This window comes from Acinonyx jubatus, chromosome F2 (assembly GCF_027475565.1).
Source record: "Acinonyx jubatus isolate Ajub_Pintada_27869175 chromosome F2, VMU_Ajub_asm_v1.0, whole genome shotgun sequence".
Classification (NCBI taxonomy): Eukaryota; Metazoa; Chordata; class Mammalia; order Carnivora; family Felidae; genus Acinonyx; species Acinonyx jubatus.
In genome coordinates this window covers 19,807,877-19,824,343 of record NC_069394.1, presented here as the reverse complement: position 1 = coordinate 19,824,343, position 16,467 = coordinate 19,807,877, and the positions used below count along the sequence as shown (strand labels likewise).

Genomic DNA, 16,467 nt, shown 5'->3' with positions numbered 1-16,467 from the left:
GGTTGAATGAGGAAAGCCTATGGCCCTCCCCAGGGTGGATGGGCCTCCTTCAAACTGCTGCTGGGGCTGAGCTCAACAAAACACTAGAGGAAGTTTAAACTCCCCCTCTGGAGTCTGACTCTGAGAGTTGGGACACAGATCTTTTGCTCTCACAGTCTCCGTTCTCAGGACTTCAGACCCACACTGGAATCTACTGTAGGCTCTCTGGCTCTCAGGCCTTTCGACTACACCATTAGCTTTGCTGGGTCTCTAGCATGCTGACAGCAGATTGTAGAACTTCTCAGCCCCCAAAATTGTATCTCGTAACAAATTATGTCAATACCTTATAGCAAACATATGTACATATATATCGAGAACCCTAATTAATGCAATAGCTAACCAAAAATCAGCATAAAATAACTATTCATTTATAGAATACCAAACATAAAAAATAAACTACCTTATAATGAAGTTAAAAGAATTATGCTGGGGTGCCTGGGTGGCTCAGTCAGTTAGTTGAGTGTCCAACTCTTGATTTCAGCTCAGATTATGATCTCACGGTTCGGTTCATGGGTTCAAGCCCAGCATCGAGATGTGTGCTGCCAGCACGGAGCCTGCTTTGGACTCTCTGTCTCCCTCTCTCTCAAAAATAAACATTTAGAAAAAAAACTATACTAATAGATAGTAACACCAACATCACTAATTGAAATAATCAACATCAAGATACCAATTCCAGGTTAACTCTTGATTTAACACACAACCAATACCCAGTACAAAAACAATTTCATGGAGAGACTAAAAACTGATTTTAATATTCACATAGAAAAATAAACCCACAAAAATGTAAAATTACAGGGATGGAAAATCTATCAGCAGAAGACAGGAATTGGGTGGTGGGGTAGCTGATGTTCCAGGGCCAGCAAAAGGGAATTCTGCAGTGATGAAACTACGGTGGTTGGATGTAAAAGTCTAAACATTTATCAAGCCCATAAAAATGTATACAAGAATTGAGTTTTACTATGTATAAATTAGTGAGTCAACCAGAAAAAGGAAATAACCCACAAGAACAGAAAAAAAAAAAATGATGAAGGGAGACTAGTTCTATCCTATCAAAACATATCACTGTGCTACAATGATCTAATCAGTGTGGTGCTGGCAGATGAATGAACAGATCCATGAAACCAGCTACAAAGTCCAGAAATGGACCCAAATAATTACAGAATTAGTACTAGTATGTAATACTTGAAATTTAGAGAGAAAAGGAATTTTATTTTAACTTAAAAAATTTTTTTTTTACAAATATTTTTGCAGGAGAGAAAGAGCGTGAGCAGGGGAGGAGCAGAAAGAGAGGGAGTCACAGAATCTGAACCAGGCTCAAGGCTCTGAGCTGTCAGCACAAAGCCCGACGTGGGGCTTGAACTCACGAACCACAAGATCATGACCTGAGCCAAGGTCAGATGCTTAACCGAATGAGCCACCCAGGCGCCCTCTTTTTAATAACTTTTTTTAAAGTAAACTCTACATCCAACGTGGAACTTGAATTCACAACTCTTAAGATCAAGAGTCACAGGTCCTACTGACTGAACCAGCCAGGGACCCCGTAAAGACAGAGTTTTAAATACACAGTGTTGGGTAGCATTCTGGAAGGAAAAAAAAAAAAAAAAAAGTTGGATCTCTACCTCCTATTTTCTATCAAAATAAATTCCAGATGGATTCTAGTTGGATAGAAACCTGAAACATAAAACTTTAAAATCAAGAGAAAAGCTGGGAGAATTCTTTTATAATCATGGAATAAGAAAGACCTTTGTTAGTATGACACAAAATGTGTTGTCATAAAAGATAAACTATACCAAAATTAAAAATTTCTACAATATCATTTTTTTAAACAATGTATATACCATACAGATACATGTACAGACTAGCTCTGGAAAGATGCTTGTAATACTGCCAACACAGACCGCTTCTGGGGGACACTGGGGCGACTCTACGAGAATTCTGTGTTTTTGTGTATCATTACATAGTTCAGAACTAGGAATGATTTCTGTATTGTCTGCTTCTAACCATCAACTTAAGTAACCGAAAGCCTGCCATGACAAAATGTTCCTCCCAAGAAACATCCACTATAAATATCCAGTTTAGAAATAACATACATAACATACAGTTCCTACATAATGCTGGATATACAAGAGGTCCTTAGGTTATAAAGATGGCTGGTATTTGTCACCTCTTCCTACAACACTAATTACTTTGAAATATATCCTTACAATTTTCAAAGCTGGGAATTCTCTATATGGTATCACTGCACACCATGATGTAAAATATTCCATTTTCCAAAAATAGTTTCAGTTGGGCAACACTCAATTAATTGGAATCTTTAAATAACTGCCATTTAGGCCCTTTGACATCTGACCACACTCCTTTTGCTCTTAAGACTCCAGGTCAACTGCACTGCCTTACAACTCCTGAACACGTATCTGCTTTCCTCCATCCTTTTGAAAAAACACCGTTTCTTCTACTGAATTAACTTTCCCCATCTCTATTATAATCATTCTTCCTAGCAAGGCCAGCTCAAATCCTGCCTATCTATAAAGTCTGCAGAGAGCTTTGGGGCCAGGTACATTATATACGTACACAGGAGAAAGGTAACAAAAGAGATAAAAAGATACAAAGGGAGAATGGTCAATTTAAAAAGTTATTTATTAAACAAGTTAAATGCAACTAAAAGTATATTTAAAAGTCCAACATTATTGGATCCCATTGAAATATCTATTCCGGAAGAAGTATTTTGTCAAACTAATGATAAATGATAAAAATAGAACAGGTATGAAAAACATTTTTAAACAATAAAGCACATGGTAAATTCAGAAATAAAAACACACAAACGTACAAACTATTTGAGTATGAAACCAAAATGTTTCATATTTCTAAATGTTTCTGGTATACTCACATGAGGGCTGACTTGTCTGAGTTAATAAACACCATGTAAACACCTTTTTAAGGTATCACACTTTGTCTTCTATAGAAATAATTTTAGATTATGTGTTGGGTGTGTAAACTGTCCATTTAGCAAACATATTCTACATATGAACATATTCACTTATACTTAATGAAAAAAAGAACTTATAATTTAAATATCTTGATTTGAGAACTGTGGATTTGATAGTTCTATTAAATTCCAACATCATAATCACCAAATGCACTATCAAAAAAGCTATTAAAAAAATTTTTTTTAAAGAGCTGCTTTTGAAAATTTCAGTATTTTAGGGCAAAAGAAAATACCATGTATTCTTGTTCACAAATTGTGATGTTTGGCCTCTATGGTTAACACAAAAAATACCATGTAATAAAGAAGATTCCTATAGAAAAGCCTCAGTCTCTTTCAGTAGTTCCAAATAGTGTTATACAGTATTTCACTGGAAACAGTGGTTTCACCACAGATCTGGCAGTAGCTTCTGTTTAAAACACAACTTTGCCCCAAAGCATCCATCAAAGACTTCAAAACATAATTGATTTTGGCAGTCCACACGAAGACCATAATGTGGATGGTAACTGCCAGTGGATACGAGGGCCTTTATGAAGTCTGAGGTGTGTGTGTGTGTGTGTGTGTGTTCTCAGGAGGAAATGGGGTGAAATGGTTTATTCAGAACTGTAAAACGTTTTTCTAATTAGATCTCAATTGCATAAAAACCACAAATTAAATGTTTAGAACTTCCATGGATTCTGAATGAGAAAGGCAACAATTTTTTTGTCTCTCTGCTTCCTTTTATCATTCTTTACAGAGGACAAAGCTTTAGTTATATATATTCTTCTGGACACTGAGGGAAAGGTCTCCTCTGTCCCCTTCTCAGTCTGAAAGAGAAGGAGAACGAATGGACCTGCCGCTGGCAGGGCTGGAGAAAGCGAAAGGCTCTTTGTCCTTCTCCTTACTATCATGCTTGTGCTTGTGCTTATGCTTATGTTTGTGCTTCTTCTTCTTTTTCTTGTGTTCATGGTGATGGTGGTGATGGTGGTCACTGTGTTTGGAGGACGCGGATTCCTTAGTAAACACTGAGAGTGGAGCTGTTGCAGCTGGATGCATACTCATCTCCAAAGGTGACTGTTCTTTACCTTCAAAATTAAAAACATCCAAATGAATTCCTGATGATCACAAGGAAAGTGAAATGAAAGTAAGAGGGAGCTGAGGACAGTATAGAAAAGAGGGACTCCTCCTCGGGTGCCTGGGGGGCTCAGTTGGTTAAGTGTCCAACTTTGGCTCAGGTCATGATCTTACAGTTTGTGAGTTCGAGCCCCGTGTCGGGCTCTGTGCTGACAGCTCAGAGCCTGGAGTCTGTTTTGGATTCTGTGTCTCCCTCTCTCTCTGCCCTTCCCATGCTCCTGCTCTGTCTCTCTCTCAATAATAAATAAATGTTTAAAAAATTTTTTAAAAAGGGACTCTTAAGTGTTTATCACTTCCACAGGAATCATCAGGAATGGGAGAAGTACATAAATAAGGCATTCAATTAGTCACATGCAGATAAGTGTTCAGCACTGTGGCCAGGAAACTGAATATTAATTCCTTACAGTTTATACAAATTATGATATATACCAGTGTGTTACCAAACCATCCTCTCAAAGTTAATGTTAAAGTATTATTAGGCAACAATAATGATTACACGTGTTGTAAGTTAAGACCCACATTCATCCTTCAACTGTAGCTCCTTTAACTGTAGTTCAACCCTACGGTTTTGGGGGTGAAATGGCAGTACTCTGTTTTTGCCACCTCAAGAACCACTTATACACACAAAAACGTGTTATGCTAGTTAGGGATAATGATGTCTCAGCAAAAATCAAATTTCTCTAGTTCCTGATGGTAATTTCTGGGGATAGGCAAAAGTGCACTCTTTAAATAGATTCAGTACATGCAGCTTACAAAACCCAGAAAAAGCCAGGAGTCTATAAAGGGAACATCTCTACTTAAAGACAAAAGAGAAGTGTCACAAAGAGAGAGAGAGAGAGACACAGAGAGAGAGAGACACAGAGAGAGAGACAGAGAGAGAGAAAGTGAATGAGAATGAGGAGATCTGTGCTCTTGAACAGATTCTGCTATTAACACTCAGCTCGCATTTTCTTTCTTTTTATCTCACCTAAAAAACAGATCAAACGTTTTGGAAGGTTCTTTCCATTTCTAACATTTTATCAGTCTAGGAATCGACAACAGTAGTTCTCGGACTCTAGCGTACAACAATTTCTTGCTTTCTCCAGATGCTGCGATCCCTGCGACGTGCCCTGAGAAAGAGTTCTCTCTGTATTACTGGAGACTAATGGTACTACTTTATATGCTGCCAGCCAAGAAAAAAAAGCCTAAGAATCATCTCAAATACCCTCCTTTCTAAATCTAGGTGGCTACCAAATCTCATTGGTTTTCTCTTACAAATATCTCCTACATCTGCCTCCATCCTGTCCGCAACTGTATTAATTCAGACCACCTCACCTCATCTGGGTTACAGGATTAGTCTCCTGTTAACTGCTCCTCGTGCCTGACGTGTCTTCTACTCAAATCCACACTTTACACGGCTGCACAGCAGTGGTTCTCATCCAGGGGTGATTCTGCCCCTGGGGGTTATTTGGGAATATCTGGAGACACTTTTGTTGTCACCCCGAGGTAGGGTCAGGAGAGGAAGTGTTACTAGCATCCCACTGGTAGAGCCGAGGGATGCCCAGGACAGCTCCAACAGGAAATTCTCATGACCAAGATGTCAACAGTGTTCAGGTTGGAAAACCCTGCTGCATAGTGATCTTCCTAAAAACAAAGCTATTCATAATTATCTGCTTTAAAACTCCTTTGGTTCTTAAGAAATAAACAAAAAATAACCAAAAAACTCCAACTCAGTTGGTTCTACCAACAGAATAAAAGCAAAAACTCCTTGGGCTCCAGTGCAGCAATTTCCAAAAAATATGTAAGTTTTATTCAAAGTAGCTAAAAAACCAAATTTTCACTAAAATGGACTTCCAAGCAAGTTTTTTTTTTCAAGTAAATTCTCTGCACTAATTTTGACCCAAACTAGCCCCAAACCATGGTTCTTACCAAAACAGGCATCACTGCCGAAGCGTTCTAAAAATCAGTTCCAGCACTAATTTTACTGACAGTTTTTACAATCTGTCTTGAACTTACCATTCTAGCCTTATCTTCCACTATCCCTTTCCATGTGCTCTAGGGTAGCCCTTTCATAACTGTGTATTTGTAAATGCTATTCCCTACGCGTGAAATGCACTTCCCTTACTTCCCTCTCAGATTTATTTAACAAGTATCAGGAACTGCATGGGAACTGGGGAAAACAGTGATGACCTGGACAGATCTCAGTCCTCCTGGAGTTCACAAACTAGCCAACAGGAAAGTAACTGAATAAGTACACCCAAGTAATAAAAAGACAAACACAGAGTAAACCAGTAGCAAAACGGGAGACTTAAATTAGCTGTGGGGGGATCAGAGGCAAACTTCCCCAAGGAAGTAATGTTTAAATGGTAACCTAAAGTAGACGAAAGAAAACAACAACAACAAAAATTTAGACTTCTTAATAATTTAAAACTTAGCTCAAATGTCATTTCTTTAGGAAGTTTTCCCCCAACTGCCCAAACAGAATCGGTTCTTTCACGTTCCCACAACGTAATACATAAAGCAAGTTAAGGCACAGAGAACTGAAGTGAGTTGCCCAAGGTGACATTGGCGGGTCTGAGCCACAAACCCAAAGAACGTGACTGCAGAGTCTGTGCCCGAGTGCACATCGCAGAGAGGACACTGTAGCACCTCTTTTTACCTCTGGGTCTCTTCCATCAGACTCAGAGCGTCTGGAGAACAAGGAGTCTGTCTTTTTAATCTTTGTATCCCAGCGTGTCACACAGTGTCCAACATCCCCTACATCTCACCTCCCCACCCCTACCAAAGCTTGCTAAACAAATGAGTGAATGAATAGCAGAAATATTTAACTGTTGCGTTCCTTTTAGATAGGATGTCAGGTGAGCTTAGTCCATCTAAGTGTAATCTGAAGGTCATCAATTTTGAAGGAAGAGGGATAGGGGCGCCTGGGTGGCGCAGTCAGTTAAGCATCCGACTTCAGCCACGTCACAATCTCGCGGTCCCTGAGTTCGAGCCCCGCGTCGGGCTCTGGGCTGATGGCTCAGAGCCTGGAGCCTGTTTCTGATTCTGTGTCTCCCTCTCTCTCTGCCCCTCCCCCGTTCATGCTCTGTCTCTCTCTGTCCCAAAAATAAATAAACGTTGAAAAAAAAAATTAAAAAAAAAAAAAAAAAAAAAGAAGGGAGAGGGATAAAGCACAGCAACTATACTTCCTTTGTGTCAGGCACTGTTCCAGTATTTCAGAATAGATGAACAAGTCAGACAAAGCTCTTGTCCTCACAGATTATTCAAATAATGTATGTATTGACTATTACAAAATCATATTTTTATATTCATAATGTGTTGGTAAAGATAACACTAACAATAATGCATAAACTAATTATAGAGATTATATATATACAAAAGCAAGTTTAGGGATCTGTATCTTTTGCCATAATCACTAGCTACCCAGATAGTATTCAGAAAATGATAAATTTTGAGGGAGATCTGATTTAGATTATCAGCCAAATATGCCACTATATGATTTTAATTTAGGTTTTAATTGAAGTACATGACTATGTTTCCAATTCTATAAATATGGGAAAATGGGTCCATACCTAACAGGACACAGAGCCAGATGACAAGAAGTGATAAGAGACTTTAAAAGTCTCAAGAAAAAATGCCTTCAGATCCTACCTCATTATTTAATCAGTCTACGACAACAGACTCTGCAGCCTTCCAACTGGCTGTCTGCACTAAGAGTCTGCATTAAGAGTCTGAGGTCCTCTTCTACACTGAGAGAAGTTTCATCATCCAATCCTAAATACCTTCCAACCTACTTGGATTGCAGAAAAGCCAATAATTACATTGGAAACTGTACTTCTCAGCAGAGGCAACTGCCAAATGGACAACCAAGTGTACTTGGGCGTACTCTTTTCCAAGGAATACTTACAACCACTTCAAAAGTAAATCCAATCTCTTACATTTTGCACTAAAGATACACTGACTATAAATCTTGCATGTCTCTTGATTTGTATTTAGTCTATTCTTAAGACAATGGATTAGCTAGATCCAAAGATAAGGGTGTTAGGAACAAGGGCTCCTAGGACAAATGGCTGATTTTAGGTCTGGGCAGAATATTTACAAGACAAACCTAAAACATCTGGTATGAAAGCAAGGAAGTTAAATTCTTCTCAACAGACCCAAGAGTCAATTTAAGAGTTTCTCACTGTCCAAAGATGGGATAATTTGAATACTGATAAGGACAATAATTGTAATGAACTGGAACTAACAGATCACCATTGGAGGATATAGTTAGCCAACTCATTTTTTGGAAAATTATTAAATAAAAAGAGAAGCTATTATCTTTCTCTTCTCATATGATCTATATACCATACCACTGGATAATAATAAATGAGGGGGATTTTTGCTTTATAGAAATAAACCAGCTCATAAACAAAAATGGAAAGATATGGGGTACCTGGGTGGCTCAGTCAGTTGAGTGTCTGACTCTTGATTTCAGCTCAGGTCATGATCTCACAGTTCTTGGGTTTGAACCTCGTGTTGGGCTCTGTGCTCTCAGCACAGATTAGGATTCTCTCTCTCTCCCTCTCTCTGCCCCTCCCTCCCCCACCCCTCCTTCAAAAGGAAGGAAGGAAGGAAGGAAGGAAGGAAGGAAGGAAGGAAGGAAGGAAGGGAGGGAGGGAGGGAGGGAGGGAGGGAGGAAGAAAAAGAAAGAAAGAAAGAAAGAAAGAAAGAAAGAAAGAAAGAAAGAAAGAAAGAAAGAAAGAAAGAAAAGGAAAGAAAGAAAAAGAAAGAAAGGAAGAAAGAAAGAAAATGTATTAGAATATCACCATCATGCAAGCCTTAATGAAATAATGGATCTGGGCCTTAAACATCTTAGTGGCTAACATCATAAAAAAGTCGACCAGGCACTGTATGCTTCCACATGGAAGAATAAACCACCATCTATAAATCTAAATCCAATTAAGCTTCTATATCCAACTATAAATTTACATCAAATAAAGACTCTATCAAACACGTTAATTATACCATGGGTAAACAATTAGCAAAACACAAGAATTGAAAACTACAGATCAAAAGCCTCGTTCCTTTAACAAAAATACATTGTAAAAGGGGAGAAAAGAGAGAAAAAGATAAACTTAAAACTTTAAATTTAAAAAGATGTAAAGGACATTATCAGCCAATGACAATGTGTACACCTTATGTGGACACTGATTCAAAAAATAAAGTATTAAAAGTAAATATCAGAATAATGACAGAAGTCAATTGAAATTTAAATACTGACTAGGTATTTAATAATACAAAAAATATCTGTTAATTTTTTAAAGTATAAGAATGTTACTGTGGTTATGATTTTTTAAAGTCCTTATCTTTTAGAGATATATACTAAGTTATTTATGAATAAAGTGATGACATGTGGGATTTGTTTCAAAATAATCATTAGGGTAAGAGTACAGATTATAGAAGATCGACCATGAGTTGATCACTGCAGAAGCTGAGTGATGGATACATGGGGGTTTGTTATACTAGTCTGACTCCTTTACAGTTTTCCACAAAAAAAGTGTTTTTTAAAAAGGAGAAGTTAAGGCAATTTGGCACTATCTGTGAAAATGTTAAATGCCCATATTCTGTGATTTAGAATGTTCATTTCTAGAAATTTGTCGCACAAATGTGGTCATGCATATGTGCAAACACACGTATGAAAAATATTCACCAGAATAGTAACAACAGAACATCTGATAAAACCTAATGTTACTATACCATCACCATCAATAAACTTTAGCTCTTAAGTTTTCATCTATTATACACAATACATATTTTTTTGTTTGCTTAATCTCTGTCTTTCCTAGATCATTTTTCCCAGGTATAATCCAAGGTGATATAAAAGTACAATTTCCTTCCCATGTGGAATTGTATTAACAGTCAGATTTGGGACACACAGGAGCTTACTTTCACACTGGCTTGAGATCATCTATGGAATCGCTCCTGGGGAAAAATGCACACATTACCATCCCCATGACACATTTACACACATAGTTTCACATATCATTTCAGGGGTTTACAAGATGCCTGGGAACTTGAGGCCCACCCAAGGTGAGGGCCACTCATTTTTAACCTAAAGAAAGCCCTCGTATTTAGTGACCTGAAATACATGTGTCTATGATAGCACACATATCAAAAAAAGGAGATATATATAATTCAGAATATTATATCTTCCTATTTCACGTTATATGAAAAGAACAAAACAGATGTTCTGTTTTGTTGTTCTACCCAACATAAAATTGTTCCTAGAGATCTAGTAAAATGCACTACGGATAAGGATTTTAGCTGCAGTCAATGTAACAAATGCAAAATAAACTGAAAGAGGTACTTACTATAAGCCTAATGTGGAAGCTTTTCAGTCATCTGATTAAAGTGCTAGTAATAGTGAATAATCTGCTAATTCTCTTAAATTCATTCACATTACGTGTCTGCGTGAACTTAACACAGAACTTGCAGTTTTTATTATGAAAAGTGCAGTCTGGTCTTTGGATTCTTGAGATCGTTGTAAAAAATGAAGTGTAAAACTTTATCACTACAATTTAAGCAAAAACAATATCAATGTCTATTTTTCATATTGGAGTTTCAAAAGAAAGAACTAGGACCCTCGAGATTTTTTGTGGGGGTGAGGGGGTAGACTTCATGCACTGGAATAGTGCTTTTCTGACTTCTGCAGGAAGGTGTTACATAATACAGCAGCCCCAGCTAAGCAGGAACACTCCTTTTCTTCCCCACAAAACCACTAAGGATTTCCCTCTGCTCCATGCCTGTCACTCTTCCTCTGTGCTCCATCACTAGAAGCCCTCAAGCAAGTCAGGAGGCAGACATGATGAGGCCTTTGCAGAGCTGGACAGGGGCTGCGGTAGTAGCAGAGGACATGGGAATTACACAGCCCTTGCTCCATATTCGTTCCTCACCTCAGCAGAGGGAGAGGTCATGATGGAAGAAGGAAAATTCCTCTGCCACTTCTGCTTTCTTACCCGCAAATGGCTTAACCTATATATCACCCCTAAAATATTCTTCTATCATATGCATGGAAAGAGAAAACTGGAGGGAAAAAGAGCGACAAGGAAACCAGGACCTGTCCTGCTACCTTAGTTCCCACCTCTTCTTTATCCTACCTACACTCCCATCCCTTTTCTATCCCCCTACTCCCTAAGATGACATCTGAAACACATTCCAGTTCTCAATTATCATCTTGTTTGCTGGCTCTAAGGGAGCCATCTCAGAATTCATCTCAGCTCAAATAAAGGAAGCAGGGGTCCCAATCTCAAAAGTCTTGGACTTGAGGAGATAGCACAAATGATGTAATTTAAGTACAATACTAAGTGCAACACAAATGGAACCAACAAAATGGAAAGCACATCACTCCCTAAGAGGACCTCTCAGTTAACTCTTTCTCAAGAGAAGCTGGAAATCCAGATTTTTATGTGTAATCTCTTTTTAGTCAACTACTTCAAACATTTTTGCAAGACTTCTACTGACAAAGTAAAAGATGCCTCAGCTGGATGTGTTGAATAAGGCCCCAAGTAAGACCCATTTATGAACTCTAATCTAGAATCCCTTAGAGAACTAAGAGAGGTCACAGCTTCCCTTACACTGGTTCTATGCTTCCTCTCCTGAGCCCTCCATTCAAAACGTCACGCCAGGCTAGCTACTGCAGCAAGAGACCCCGGCTCCTTCTGGGGGAGGCAGGAAGAGAGGAAGGAGAGGAGGTTCCTGTTTTACTGCCAACTTTATTTGGGTTAGGTTGAAGCTGTGTTCCTAACATTCCAAAAGATGGAGCTCTAAGCACCCTCTCAGAAACAGTGTTATACACAGTGGCTAGGTTGATACTTTTGCCCTTCCTGTATGGTATATGTTGGCTAGTTTGGGAAAGTTACCTATCAAATATAACAATGTGTCTATGGGAAAACCATATTTAGAATTACAAAATAAATACATGTACAAAGAATTGTTTAAAAAAACTACACCACTTGTAAAATGAAGGTTTTCTAAATTCTAGTAATATCATTATTGAATTTTAAGACTTGCTCAATGGACACAGGGTGTTGAAAAGCATAAATACATTTAAAGAAAATTACAAAGGCATACTAAAAAGTATATTCACAATTAAGTTTTACAGATCAGTACAAATAATATACTGATATACATTTTGCCTCATTACGTAAAAGGGTCCTTAGCAACCAAAGCTAAAATTTTAATACTTTCTTATTCCCCACCATTAGCCCTAGATCTCCTCCCCAATCTTCCCACATGATGTCATGAGAACTGTAAGACTATAGAGATTCGAAAAAAGGTAAAAATATGTTTTTTAAAGCAATATGGAACTATGATACAAATGTGCACATTAGTAAGCACAAAAAGGTGTTAAGATTTGCTTCTACATCGGTTAGTTTAAGAAAAAACAAACAAAAATATTCAGATTCTTTTCTGGAACAGCAAGCAATACACTGGACTGCTGGGATTCAGACAGAAGTTTTTCATTTTTTAAAAGCATGGAGGACAGGCAGAAGCATCAAGGGGTTTGAAATGCCCGGAGCTTTATTGTTTTTAAAAATGTGGGAAATTTTTCATGTCTAGTAAAGTTTTAATAAGTATAACGATAAAAGCAAAATTACACCAAAATCAAAAACAAAACCAAGAAAATACAAAACTGGCAAGGGCCAAGAAATGTCAAAATTCACTTATCAAAGGAAATGATAAAGTCTCCAGCTGATTTCCTTCTGAAATAAATTTTGTATGAATCTTACAATAAATGCATAAAGCACACAAAGAGACAGAAGCAACCAACAGTCTGGGGTCTCAATACCAAAATATTCTGAGATGTTGCTTTGGTTTGAATTAATCACAGCTGATCCTTAAGCTCCTCAAATCAATAAACAGTTACTCTTTTGTTTATATCATAAAAACATGGGTTATATAAACAAGATCCATCTGTTGGAATCTTAAAGCCTGACAAATGAGTTTTGGAAAAACTATTCTTTAAAAATGATTTTGCTTATGTATCTCATTTTCACTCCCTGTTCCCTCAAAACTTCAGGACTGAATCTTTGTTCAACAGTACTTGAATGCTTATTCCTTATCTAGATTACAATCTTTTTTTTTTTTTTTTTCCTGTAAAAGCAACAGAAGAACCAGAGAACCAGAGTAAGCAGAAGACAATGTAAATCAGAATAGGTAACAAACACATGTGAACTGAATAACCTTTCATAAAATTAAGTCCAATTTGTATTTAATAATTTAAAAGACAGAATATCTTAGTTTTCTAGTATAGCATCAAGTCTTCATGACTGACCATGGATGACCAATTGTAAAACTTTCAGGGGGAGAGGAAAAAGAGAAATCAGTGGTTGACATTTGCATTTTATAAAAGTACAGAAGGCACAGATTTAATGGTTTCTACCGAAGTTGGCATTTTTCATGTTATAATATTCTAAGAAAAAGTACCGCAAGGCAGAACAACAATGGGTATTTTTAAATGCTTATGAGGGATGATTTTTCCCCCTCCTTCCTACTCATCTCATTTCCAAATTTTATGTAATAGGAGTGCATTATTTTCAAATAGTAAATAGTCTAATTTAAAATATTCTTTATGTTAGATAATACAAAGTCAACATGTTGCCAGAAAAGCAAGTCCTTAGATCTGTATTTTTCATGTATTTTTTTAAGTTGATAAAACTTTATAAAGTTTGTAGATTTGTCCTTGAGTAAAATAATAACAATAAAATATTAACAATAATTTCACCTGTTCCCTTCCGTGTAAGTTCCATGCTCCACTGGGGTTTCGTGGGAGGTGTGCCATCACAGCCTGATGAGTGTTGGGGTACTAAAGCAGATCGGGAGCTAGCTGGACGATATTTAGAAAGCCCTAAAATGCCAAAGAGGGAAAAGAGGAATTTATTTCTTGGTTTACCAAAAGAAGAAAAAAGCCTGACGTTTTTTCATAAGTTAACCTTAAAACTAGAAACAGTTCAACAACAGAATTGTAATAATAAAAAGAATACTACCAACTACTAAAAATCTCATTTGATTTTAATCCTTTGTCATGGTTCCTATATGCTTAAATCTAAGAACAATACATGTTCAAGAAAGGCAGGAAAGTGTGACTGGTCTGCTAAATACATAATCTGGCTTCTACATTTGAGGCAGAAACCGTATTTTATAGTATGTATATGGAATTTTACATATAGTAAATTTTCCCTGCTCCCCCTGAAAATTTGCTAATAAATTCCATTGTAATACTTACTCAACAAATACATCAAAATAATTTAGGGCTTACAGTAAGAAGACATTTTAAACAGGAAATGTTGTAATGGTATATATAATGTGAACAGCATTGTAGCAGTTATCAGGATACCTAGGTCCTGATTCCAAATTATCAACAAATTAGATACATAATCTAGGTGAGACATTTATCTCACTGTGTCTCAATTCCTTCACTTGTCACATGGCAAAGTTCTAAGATCAACTGGTCTAGCCCTGAGTTGGTTATTACTGGAGAGTGTCATTTAGGGCAAGTCATTTAATATCTCTCTCTTAAGTTCACTCATCTATAAAATAGATAGAACAGATGAGTAATTGTTAAGATCTCTGAGAATTAGAAAAGCCAAAGAATTCATGACCTGTCAATGTTCAAATGAATCTTAGGCTCATATTCTATCTGAAGCCAGTTCTCAAATTTTACTAGCTTATACTAGTTTACTAGACAGTGAAAAATAATTTAGGTCTCAAAACTAAAGTTTAATAAAAAGCAGACCGAGGTGGGTAAGGAGGACTTTGCACAGATGTAACATGCTTAAAAGAAAAAAAAAGAAAAAGAAAAACATTACTCAAATGTAAAGATCATAAAAGACAACCAGTATGGGATATAAATAAATACTCCCTTTTTTTTTGCCAATGAAAACAGGAAGAGTACCCAGAAAAAAAATAGTTACATTCCCAATAAAAAATGCATTATATAGTAAACTTGAGGGGTGCCTGGCTGGCTCAGTTAGTAGAGCATGTGACTTGATCTTGGGATCATGAGTTTGAGCTCCATGTTGGGCACAGAGATTACTTGAAAAAAGTAAAAATTAGGGGCGCCTGGGTGGCTCATTTGGTTGAGTGTCTGACTCTTGATTTCAGCTCAGGTCATGATCCGAGGGTCATAGGATCGAGCCCTATGTTGGACTCCACACTGAGAGTGGAGCCTGGTTAAGATCCTCTTTCTCCCTTAGCCCCTCTCCCCTCTCATGTGTGCAGGCTCTAAGAAAAAAGGTAAAATTTTAAAAAGTACTTGATTGGGGTGCCTGGGTGGCTCAGTCAACTTTGGCTCAGGTTATGATCTCTCACAGTTTGTGAGTCTGAGCCTCGAATCTGGCTCACTGCTGCCAGCGAAAAGCTCACTCTGAACCCTCACTCTCCCTCTCTCTTTGCTCCTCTTCTACTTGTGCTCTCTCTCAAAAAAAAAGGAAACATTAAAAAAAAAGTACACTTGATTTATCATTTATAATTAATAAATATCTTTTAAGTTGTTATATTGATGATAATAAAACAATTATGCATAAAAAATGAAATAAGTGAAAATTACTAAATTATATATTATGTATCAATGTGGATACATTTTAGAAGCATAATGCTGACTAAAAAACGTAAGTCATATCATACCATTTTCATAAAATTAAAAAAACAAGTATAAGGAAATCCTATATCTATGTGGTACATTATAAAGAAAAGTAATAGAATGGTTAAAAGAAGTAAAAGAAAATTCAAGACCATATTTACTTGTGGTGCAAAGGCAGGTGGACAGAATCAGGGAAGAGGCACAAAGGGAATGACCACGGCATGGAGTCTATCATACAGGTTAAGGTGGAGAGCAGGTTCACAGATATTTGTTTTATTACTATGCTTTGCAACTTACATGCAAGTTACATCAATGCTTTATCCCTGAATATTAAAAAATGCTGACATAAACTAGGTATTAGCTCTTCAAAAAGCATTATAACAAAATGAATCAAGAGCCGTGAACACCTTCTGAAGAAGTACCTCATAATACAGTTAAAATTACTCTTTCACCAATAAAATATTTTTGGAAATTAAAGAATATAATTTAACAAAAAAGAAACAAAAGCTTCTGTATGAAGGTATTCAGTGCAGAATCACCCATTAAAAAAAACAAAAACAAAAACCCTGAAACAACCCCCAAAATAAGATAAATTATAGTACATCAATACCGCCTCAGGTACTATTTTCAAAAGAAAAGATTATGATGTTTGGGAGATGCATGCAAAACAAGTCTAAGACTTCTACAATATTACGTGAAATGGGCACACAAAAAAGAGAAAGTAGCAGTG

General features: G+C 37.0%; 1 protein-coding gene across 4 annotated transcripts in view; it reads right to left on the bottom strand.

The window, feature by feature from the left end:
• Positions 1–2,658: 2,658 nt before the first annotated feature.
• Positions 2,659–16,467, bottom strand: part of TAF2 (TATA-box binding protein associated factor 2) — a 94,148-nt gene continuing 80,339 nt past the window's right edge. For all 4 annotated transcript variants that reach the window (XM_015085657.3, XM_015085658.3, XM_027063991.2 and 1 more), the window contains 2 exons: positions 13,881–14,003; positions 2,659–4,086 (listed from right to left, as the gene is read on the bottom strand). In XM_015085657.3, the coding sequence (XP_014941143.1) occupies positions 3,824–4,086; positions 13,881–14,003 (386 nt within the window). In that variant the 3' untranslated portion in view covers positions 2,659–3,823. The remainder of the gene's footprint in view (positions 4,087–13,880; positions 14,004–16,467) is intronic.